The 10,995-nt window shown below is 38.3% G+C and overlaps 1 protein-coding gene across 1 annotated transcript in view; it reads right to left on the bottom strand.

The window, feature by feature from the left end:
• Positions 1–1,472: 1,472 nt before the first annotated feature.
• The window catches only part of IFIH1 (interferon induced with helicase C domain 1), a 55,414-nt gene continuing 45,891 nt past the window's right edge, over positions 1,473–10,995 (bottom strand). Inside the window, exons 11-16 of the mRNA XM_007464488.1 lie at positions 9,693–9,952; positions 7,162–7,311; positions 6,186–6,347; positions 2,733–2,923; positions 2,171–2,264; positions 1,473–1,772 (exon numbers count right to left, since the gene is read on the bottom strand). Coding sequence (XP_007464550.1) covers positions 1,593–1,772; positions 2,171–2,264; positions 2,733–2,923; positions 6,186–6,347; positions 7,162–7,311; positions 9,693–9,952 — 1,037 coding nt within the window. The 3' untranslated portion in view covers positions 1,473–1,592. The remainder of the gene's footprint in view (positions 1,773–2,170; positions 2,265–2,732; positions 2,924–6,185; positions 6,348–7,161; positions 7,312–9,692; positions 9,953–10,995) is intronic.

Here is a 10,995-nt window from a genome sequence, read left to right as displayed (position 1 = left end):
CCTCTTGCATTCTGAAGAGCTCTGACTGGTTAATATTCATCTTTGCTTAGGTCTTAATCAAAAGATTCAAAGCTACTGTTAGGTTGAATTTAATTAATCCAAAAACCACAGAAGAATTTACTTTCCACTCCCTCCAACATTTTGTTTCTCCTTAATCATAGGAGGTAACTTTCTGTGGAGCAGACCATCTGTGAGACGGGGTAAGTGTGGGTTAAAATGGTCAGCTGTGGTTCTGTCTTTATCATGTGGTTCTTCCATGACAAAAGAGGCTGTTTATTTGCTGGGAGAATGTTCTGTTGTACTGGGCCCTGTGTCTATCTCCAAATGATCACACTTAGTTCAGGAACACTGACAACGTCCCAGACACAGAGAGGTTACCCTTCTGCTTAGGACTAGGGAGTGGTAGAGGTAGGCATTTTCTATTTATTCTCTAGTGATCCAGCATCTGCTGCCTGCTCAACCCTGTGTGAACCCTGGACATCTCCACTGACACAGGAAATCTTCTGTGTATTCATAACTAGTCTGGATTTAGCCTCCATTCTTGTTAGGTAATTTTTGAGCATAGTGTTATGTTCATGGAGGGAAAGCTGTGGAAGTAAGCCTTAATCTGCCCGATGGCTGCTTCTCAATAATACCTTGCCTTTCATGGTGCTTCATATTTTTCAAAGTGCTTTCATATACACACATATATGACTTAATCACAAAAACTGGGCAAGTGGTGTGGGAAGCAGAATTCTAAGAAGGCCTCCAAGATCTCCGCCTGATTCCCCCGACCTTGAGTGTGGGCGGGACCTGTGAGTATGATGGGATTACAGTTAAGACTGCCTTAGCGGACTTGAGAGAGTCTCCTGCTGGCCGTGAAGAAGCCAATAGCTGTGAGAGGCCCCGTGAGCAGGCCACGCGGTGAGGGTGCCCGTGGAGCTTAGAATGATCCCCAGTAGACAGCTAGCTAGAAAACAGGAATCCTAGTCTTCAGCTGCAAGGAGGTGACAGCCAGCAACCTGAAAGAGCTTGGAAGTGATTCTTCCCCCAGTGTATCTGGATGAGAACATCATCTGGCTGACACCCTGATTTCGGCCTTCTGAGACACTGAGCAGAGGACCCCGCCTTGACCTCTGGCCTACAGACTATGTGCAATAATAAACGGGTGTTGTTTTAAGCCACTAAATTTGTGGTAATTTGTTATGAAGCAATAGAAAGCTAATAAAAGCAAAGGCAGATAATACCATAACCATTTCACCAACAAGGAGACTAATTCAGAAAGATGAACGGATTTGCTTAATTTTATTCTGAAAATTAGTGACAGGACTGAGATTAGTACCTCAGATCCTCATTTACACCCGAGCATTCTTTGGACTGTACTATAATGCTCCACACTAAATAGTTTTACTGGTAGCTTTTCTTTACCTCTGCCCACTAACAAGGTAGAAATTGAAAGTATAATATATTGTCTTCTTGCATACAGCTCAACACAGAGTAAAGCAATGATTTTTATTAATTCTCACATCAGTTCTGTAGTATAATGAAAACCATCATCAAAATCATGTTAAATGTCAAGTTAATAACATTTTAAAAGAGTCTTGAATCAAATGTCAATCTTCATCACTAAACAAACAATATTCTGAATAGTTAAGATCGGGAAATGTTATTGGTAATTCTACCCACTTTTTGTATTGTTTCTTTGGTAAATTACTTTTGAAAACGACTACAAAATTCTTTATTTTGAGACAAGGCAAATCTAGGCCTTTGTGCACCATCATCGTTCCCCAAGCCTGGAAAACAAAAGAGAGAGAGCAAGAGGAAAAATTAAATGCACATTCATGGGCTTCCCTGGTGGCACAGTGGTTAAGAATCCACCTACCAATGCAGGGAACATGGGTTCGATCCCTGGTCTCGGAAGATCCCACATGCCGTGTGAGCCAACTACTGAGCCCGCGAGCGACAACTACTGAAGCCTGCGCGCCTAGAGCCTGTGCTCCGCAACGAGAGAAGCCACCGCAATGAGAAGCCCGCACACTGCAACAAAGAATAGCCCCCCGCCCCGCGCACAGCAACGAAGACCAATGCAGCCAAAGATAAATAAATAAATAATTTTTTTTTTTTTTAAAGCACATTCAATTAAGAATTCCTTTTGGCCAAAGTAAAATTAAGCCCACAACAATTTACTTACTTGGCCACATTCTTTGCAGATTATCTCTCCATTTGTTTGATAGTCAGCAAACTTTGTTTGCAGTGCTTTGTTTCCTCTCACAATGTACAGTTTCCTAAAATTATCAAGGAAACAGAGTCACCCCTGAGAATTCACACAGGACCAGTATGCAGCACATGGTACGCATTGCTGGGCTTGCCACTTGTCCACATGCATGCACCAGCCAGCTCCTCATCCCTTCTCGCAGATCAGCAGGCACCTCTCAAGGGGTATGTGGCCTTTTGTAGCTTCTTTCAAGTCTGCTGATTACTTTAACTAGACTTAAGTTGTTCAAGAAGTTGAGAACAAATATGAGCATTCACAAACTTATGTGCCTTGGATGAAAGTGGCTTTCATTTCTCCTTTCCTGCCCCAGTGCATATATTTGAAAACTGTACACGAAATAGGGTTTATAATTTGGGGGCTGAGAAAGGAAAGTTCTGAAAATAATGAATCTCATTTGTACTATTTTAGAAGAACATTTACAATACAATCTGCTTCATCCCTTATAAAGAAATTTAAAATTAAGTCTTCCTGGACTTACTTGAACTCTGGTGTCATATTGACATGATGCATCTTTTCAATTACGTGGATATCTTCTCCAGAGCAGGCTAGCACACTACAGTTTTTACAGAGAAAACTTATTAATGATGGGTTGTCCTTGAATTGCTTTGCAATACTTCTCTTGATTTTCATTTTCTTTTCCAATATACTTTGCATCTGTAATTCCAAAATCTGCATCAAGAAAAGAATATTCAATGTGGTCTTTTTCCTAGTTTCACTGAAGCAAGTCTCCTGGAATTCAGAGATCTTAGACAGTTATGAAAATGTACACTTGACTCATGAAATTCTATACTTGGTCTAGAAATAGAAGTCATGAGGTGATGGCCCCCAAAGAATTTAGTATAGAATCTTCTCCTGTAATCACAGAAATATGGAATCCTCAGGTGTTCAAAACACAGCCCATTCCATTCTAGAAAAGTTCTGTTTTGAGAAAGTCTTTGGCAATATTAAAAAAAAAAAAATCCCTCTAAGCCCCACCTCCGTTAGTTTTAATTCTGTCTCATAAAATAAGTCTAATTTTTCTTCCACATGGAGTCTCTTTAAAGGACTAAACACTGTTACTTCATCACCCTTAGTCGTTTCTTATCCATGATAAGCCCCTGGTTTCTTTCATTTTTCTTCATATGTTGTAATTTCCAGACTCTTAGCTATCTTTATCTCCTCTATACATTTGTGACAGAAAATACTAGTTTCCCACTCAGCAGCCATTCTTCATAGGAACAGAACTATAATTTTATTCTGAGTGGAAATATGCCAGCTAAATGAGGACATTTCCAAGCCAGTGGCCTTTGAGACATAAGAAGATGTTGAGTGAAATTTCCAGGAAAGTTCCTTAAGGATCAGATAGTTGGCACAGGCACTGTTGCCTTTTCCATCTTCCTCTTCCTTCCTTCTTAGAGTGAACAAGCAGCAGCTGAAATTGTAAAAGCTTTGACCTTGAGAATGGAAGCCAAATAAGAAAAGGGCAGAGAAGAGAGAGAGAGGAGTTTTGGCTTCCTCATGACGTCATGGAGCGATTGTATGGGTCTAGATTGCCCACTGCCCACATTCTTTATATGAGAGAATAAGTCCTTAAATTTTTATATCCCCCATTCTGTGGCTAGTAGAGAAACTTATCAATATTTCATAACAGAGAAAATATAGTTTGTGAGAGATATAAAACCTGAGGTAGGGACTGGCCATTTCTCATACCTATACAATTTCACAATAGAAAACCTAGTTCTTAAATAATTTACCTCCAAACTAAACCTCTCAGAGATGACAAATTTATATTAAGTTGTGGAGGAAGCCATTGTTTTCCTTAAGATCAAAGGAAAGTTTTCAGTAAAAGTAAACTATCAGTGCTGAGGAGCAAAGCTGAATGGCCCATCTCTTTGGCTCTCGCCTCTGTGTTTTAGACCTTGATTTGAGGCAGCCATATTTAGCACAGAAAAGAGAACAAAACCTTGCAAGTGAGCCTGCAGGCGTATGACATAGTTTAACCAAACAAGTATGAAGACTAATTTCCCATGTAAATTATAACAATGTAATGAATTGAAGTATTCTGTTCTTTAAAAGTTTAATTAGGTTGTTCTTGCAAGCTATTTACAGGTCAGGGAGCTGGTGCAAAGATGATTTGGCATACAGGAACAGATACATGTGGGCAGTTAAGAAACACCTATGAGCTTGACAGAAAAAAAGGCAGCAAAACCGAGGTCAGTGTTTGGAAATGTAATCAGGACACCGGAAACCAAAAGAGTAGCTCTAAACTACTAAAGAATATGAAACAATTAGAGGGGCAAAAAAGAGAAAATAAATCATAACAAATATATGGGAGGCACAGCTATGATCAAAGCCCAAATAAAATGTAAAAATGTGGCAAATGGTGTTGGGTGAAGGCCAGGGAACACGTTTCACATCTTCAACTTGCTCCCAGAAGTCTGATTTGATTGAAGAATCTTTCGGTTATGTATAAACTCAGTATAGGACATGGAAAATAAACCTCCCCTTATGTGTCAACTCTCACCCTTGATTAGTGGCTGCCTGAAAGTTGTGTTGAGGAATTTCTTAAATCAGAAGAAAGGAGTGCTTTGACTTGGTGGCAGTGGGTGCTGGGGGCTTTGTACAGAGTAGCGGTGGCATATACCCCACGTCATTGTCATCCCTTCTCTGGGGTTGTCTACCTGGAGTAGCTTCAGGAGAGTAGGTCTCTTAGCCAAAGGAGACCTAAAAATATAGTCCATTCCGGGGCCCCCAAGGGGACTGGGTCTTTTTCTAGATATTACCTGGAAAAATGTGATTCATAAACTCCAGAGATGGTTCTAGAGTTTATACAGAACAACAGGTCTTGAAATATCAACCTTTGAAAACATCCCACTTGACATTTATTTAGGACTTTAAATGTAAAACAATAACTTTCCAGGGGTATTATATGGCCACAAATGTTTGATCTGACGCCACAAAATGTTTGGTTTGCCTTATATTTAAAGGGGTTTTAAAATATAAATTCATGTAGAAACCTGGCCAGGAAACCTTGGAGTTGGTTATAGCAATGCACACCAATTTGAAAGCATCCCTTTTGTGAAACTCTATTTAGGGTAGAGCCAATTCCAATGTTAAGAAACTAACATTCACACCCATATGCAAGGGTGTGAATTTTCTTCTAAATGGATTGTTTGCTATTATAGTAGTTAGAGTCTTTAATTCAGTGGTATGGGGGATTTCCTGAAATATTGTAGAACTACATTCTCCCTTCACTGCATTCCTCTCACAACTCAAATGACTCCATGTTAGTAAACTGAGATGCAGCTAGATGATATATAATGTATTTTCTTACCATTCAGGGCTAGCCTCAATGTCTCTCCCTCTAAGAAGCTTTTCCCAAACACCAAACCTAAAGTGCCCATCTAGAAGCTTGTTTCACATTGTTCTGTTCTAATTCTCCAGCTCTTCTTTCCATTCGATGTATTAGTTGCCTTATTTCTGTTAATTGTTTCCCCTCCTCAAATCTCACCATGTACGTACTTGAACATAAGTTTCATGCAGCAGGGGTCTACCTGCGTTGCTTGCCGCTATGTTCTGTTTCTACAATGTTGCCTGACACACAGTAGGCACTTCACAGATATTTCTGGAATGAAAAAATTGTGCCTGTACAGATTAGACCCGACCAAAATGACCAGGTGGGGTTGAACGAGTGAGTTGCACTAGTCTTTCTGGATTAGGGACAACCTAAATTTATATTATCAAACTTTATAGAACGGCTCCCTGACAATTTCTGCCCACCATGGATCTTGATTCTTTGTATGTGAATCTGGACTCAGCACAGCTCATCAAACTGGAATTTATAATTCAGCACAACTTCTGTCTGGAGACTTAGCCACAGAGATATCAATGGTAACCACAGGCAGCCATTTTAAAGGGAAAACCAAAATTCAGAGCTGGCCCAAAACAATACCTTATGAGCATACTCCTCTGGTTTCATATTTTGAACACGGTCTATAGCTTTATACATCATTTTCTCTCGGAAATCATTAACTGTCTCACGTTCAATAACTCCTGAGCCTCTTTGGGCAACCAGGACGTAGGTGCTCTCGTCAGCTCTGGCTCGACCACGACTCTGAGAACGGAAAGAAATCAAGTCAATGAAGGACTATGCCTTGCTATGAATGCTCGCATTTTTGACCTGGAATGATATTCACTGCTCAGTATCCCAGTCCTCCAATGATCCCTCTATTCTCTGTAAAGTTAATTATTTTTCATTCTTTATTAGTCGGCTATTTCAAACTCAAAACGCACCTTAATGCAGAAAAAATGTTCTAGAATGAGGGTGATTAAGTCCCCACACCAGCCCTCAAAAGCCTCAATAGCACAAGACTGTCCTGTCCCGCCTTTCTGTTCCCCGGGGCACCCCTCTCAAACCCTGTGAACCATCATCAGTGATTTGGGCTGGGGAAGTCTCACTGCCCCCCACCTCGTAGGAGGGATGAATGGGGAGAAGGGCATCTCTGACCTTGCCACCAGAGCTGTGGAGAATGCTGCTCTGTTCCTGGCATCCTACCTTCAATGTTGAGCACGTATTTCCATGAAAACATGCTCAACATGGTGATACATTTCTATAGTCTTCTGTATAAAGTGATAATATTTAGGTACATTTTCAGTAACAGAAAATGTTATGGCCTTGCCCAGAAACCTCACTATCAATTCTAATATCATCCTCATGAAAAAGGCATTCTGAGTAGTGAGGCACTGAATAACACATGGACTCCTGAAATCCAAGTATTTCCTAATTTGGTGGCTGTCTGGTTATCTGGTTGATTTCTATTTTCGTAGGAAAACATGTATTTTTAAAACTATGCATGCCGTTTTACTAAAAGAAAACAAAACAAGAACACAAAATCAAAAATTAACGAAATCGAGGTATTTGAATGTACCTGGACCATGGCTATTTCATTAGTGACGAGACCATAACGGATAACGATATTACATTCTTTAATATCCAAGCCTTCTTCTGCCACTGTGGTAGCAATAAGCAGATTTATTTTTCCCGTGCGAAATTTACTAATGACTTCTTTTTGTTCATTCTGAAGAAACATTTTAGCAAATTAAATGTTGTAACACTAAACACATTAAAATCTTCTAATTAGGAAAAGAAATATTAAATTGCAACTGGTCAGTGTAAATTAAAGGATTAAATCATATACGGATTTGCTGCCATCTGTTTTTGGCATTGAACAAAGACATGATGGTGAGACAACATTTGATTTCCAATCTGGGATTACTATACAATGACAAAAATATTTCCATCCTCCAGTCTGGAGGTGGGAAGGCCACCATTTATGCCAAGGAAACACATTGATGGGTGACTTGGGAGGAAGAAAGATGCTTTCAGTTGAGAAGAGGATACAGCAATGAGACACTAAAATAGGCTTTGCTTTTTACTATTGATACATTAATTTCAGACTCTTTAACAGAGGATAAGATGCAGTGACAATTTTAAAGATATAGTTGAATTTTGAGTCACAGAGAAAATACACACGGTATACTGCATTTGGTCATTTTAAGAGATATTCAAGCAAAAAAAAAAAAAAAGAAAGAAAGAAAGAAATATTCCTGGAAGAAACTGAAAACATTGGCTGCCTCCAGTGAGGGGAGCTGAGAGACTGGAGGACAGTGGTACGTTCTGTACCTTATTAATTTTGAAAGAGGTAAATATATTATGTGTTCAAAGAATATAAATAAAAATGAAAGAATAAGTTACTGAAAACATATAAAAACTTATGCACTCTGGCCCTTGCATAGGAGGAATGATTGAGCATAATCCTAGCTTGACGTGGCCAGTAGAGTTCTATTTTCATAACCATTCTTATCAAAGCTGTTGGTCCAGTGGCCTTTGGTGCACATTCACCCTATCTTTTGCCCCCAAACATTAAACAAAAATACACCTGTCAGACAAACGTATGTTCTCCTATTCCCATCCCTTTCTTTTCAGAGGCAGCATGTCAGGTGTCTTTATTTGACTCCTAACTGCTGGAGAACCCTGCAGAAAGATAGCTCTCCAGTCTTCTCTGATAATTTCTCCTTCTTGCATTCATATACACTGATAAAAACTTACATGTTTTTGGATTTTAGCAGATGTTTTTGCCTTCATTCACAGGAGTAACTTTAATAAGGAAAATTTCAGACACAGTGTCAGACCCTCAAATCATATCACATAGATGCCTAACTCCTCTTCCAATAAGTCCAGCTCAGTTTACAGGTGAGGATGTGGGGAGTGAGGAAGGGGGCGTGTTCTAAATTTTGGCATGCAGCCACCAAGTCTGAAATGGATAAGGAGCAAAAACTAGCTTTGAATGCATACCTTCCATTTGTACCCCATCTCTTTTCAAAGAGGAGCTGAGGGCACATAAAATCAAAGTCTTAACACTAAAGCTAATAGAATAAAAACTTAAAAACAGGACCCAAAGTGAAAGAGTATAGGTGTATTACTTGCAAGGATTAACACACAGGCTGAGAAAATGAACTTCAATTTTGCCTGTGAGTTTTCTGGAAGCTAGGGCAAAAAGGGAAACATATTAAGTAAACCAGCTCTCATAAAAAGGGATGTAAACTCCTTACCCAACAAGGAGTTTGTTTTTTGAAAGAAAACAGTGCTTTCTCTGGCATAAACTTTAGAGGCAACTTTAACATAAGTACATGTAGAGAGTATACTGAGAGTTATGGTGAACAATTTCAAGAATGACAATTTTTCAGCAAACATTAAAACAAATTTAATTTGCTCCAGTGGGACCAAATGATGATAAGCCTAACAGAACTGAAGTGTCCCCTTGTCCAGCAAGACTGAGGACCAACATGTCTTCAGAAGAACATTTTACTCTAACAAGCTATCCTGGTTTCATCCATGCTTATAATCTCTCTGACTGTCTTTTTTCTCTCCCAAGTGTTTTTTTTAATACTGTGCACAAAAGTAGTATAATGAATTGAAAGCAAAACAAAACAAATCTTAAAAAGGAAAAGAAAATCTCTCATAGTCCCAAATCTCTAACACATCAAATGTCTTAATTTTTCCAAGTTCCCTTAAAGATCTCATTCTATGCAAACATATTTTACATAATTCTAATTATAATGCACACATTTTTGTGGGAATTTTATTTTTCCACTTGATATTATATTGTAATTGTTTTCCCATTTTGTTACCAAGTTTAAATGTCAATCATTTTTTGCAAAGGAAACTCAATCTAGAAAGTTCCTCCAAGAATGTGGAAAAAATGATTCCTAGAACAATGGTTAGCTTATCAAATACCACAGATTGATTGCTATTAAACAATTTTCTTTCAAGAACAAGTGTTTCATTCCATTCAAGTATTGGTGGGTTGGTGGGAAGATTGATGAACAAAAGACTACAACTAAACTGGGAAGGGAAATAACGGCATAAGGAAAAAAAAATCCAAAAGGATGTTTTCACCTGTGTCATGGGCTTGAACTCACTGCTGTGTCCAGCTCCAATCAGATGGTGGGCTTTGACTCCTACTTCTGCAAATTTTCCATTTTCAGTAATCCACTGGGAAAGGGCATATGCACTTTGTCGTGTTTTTGTGAAAATTATTCCTCGTGCTGATTCCTCGGCCCTTGTATATTGTTCCATTATGGTGTTTCTCAATTTGGTCAGCTTTTCATTTTCATGTTCTGGGTTTACAGCCAGCTTTTTCAACATTTTCTTATTTTCTTTAAGAAATAATTAGTTTATTTATTTTCTTTTTTATTGAAGTATACTTGATTTGCAATGTTGTGTTAGTTTCGGGTGTACAGTAAAGTGATTCAGTTATATATACATAAGTATTATATATATATATATCTTTTCCATTATGGTTTATTACAAGATATTGAATACAATATTACAAGATATTGAATATAGTTCCCTGTGCTACACTGTAGGACCTTGTTACTCATCTATTTTATAGATAGTAATTTGTATCTGCTCATCCCAAACTCCCAATTTATCCCTCTCCCACTACCTTTCCCCTTTGGTAACCATAAGTTTGTTTTCTATGTCTGTGAGTCTGTTTCTGTTTTATAAATAAGTTCCTTTGTATCATATTTGAGATTCCACATATAAGTGGTATCATATAATTATTTGTCTTTCTGTCTGACTTACTTCACTTAGTATAATAATCTCTAGGTCCATCCATGTTGCTGCAAATGGCATTTTTTTCATTCTTTTTTATGGTTGAGTAGTATTCCATTATCTATATATATCTCTATCTATCTATCTATACCACATCTTTTGTATCCATTCATCTATTGATGGACTTTTAGGTTTCTTCCATGTCTTGGCTATTATAAATAGTGCTGCTATGATTGCGATGTTTGCATCTTTCAGAATTAGAGTTTTCTCTGGATATATGCCCAGGAATGGGATTGCTGGATCATATAGCAACTCTATTTTTAGATTTTTGAGGAGCTTCCATACTGTTCTCCATAGTGGCTGCACCAATTTACATTTCCACCAGCAGTGTAGGAGGACTCTCTTTTCTCCACACCCTCTCCAGCATTTACTATTTGTAGACTTTTTAATGATGGCCATTCTGACTGCGTGAGGTGATACCTCATTACAGTTTTGATTTGCAAGAAATAATTAGTTTAAATTAGTAAGATATGTGAATAATTAACTGGAAGATTTTATATAGCAAAGGGCTAAGATGTTCAACTACAGTTAGTCTTGTGCCATATCTAATAATTCGGCTAGTCTTTAAGATAAATTTATTGCA

The sequence above is a fragment of the Lipotes vexillifer genome, unplaced genomic scaffold (assembly GCF_000442215.2).
Source record: "Lipotes vexillifer unplaced genomic scaffold, Lipotes_vexillifer_v1.1 scaffold68, whole genome shotgun sequence".
Classification (NCBI taxonomy): Eukaryota; Metazoa; Chordata; class Mammalia; order Artiodactyla; family Lipotidae; genus Lipotes; species Lipotes vexillifer.
Note: the sequence above shows the minus strand (reverse complement) of the source record. Positions and strands in the feature narration are given on the sequence as shown.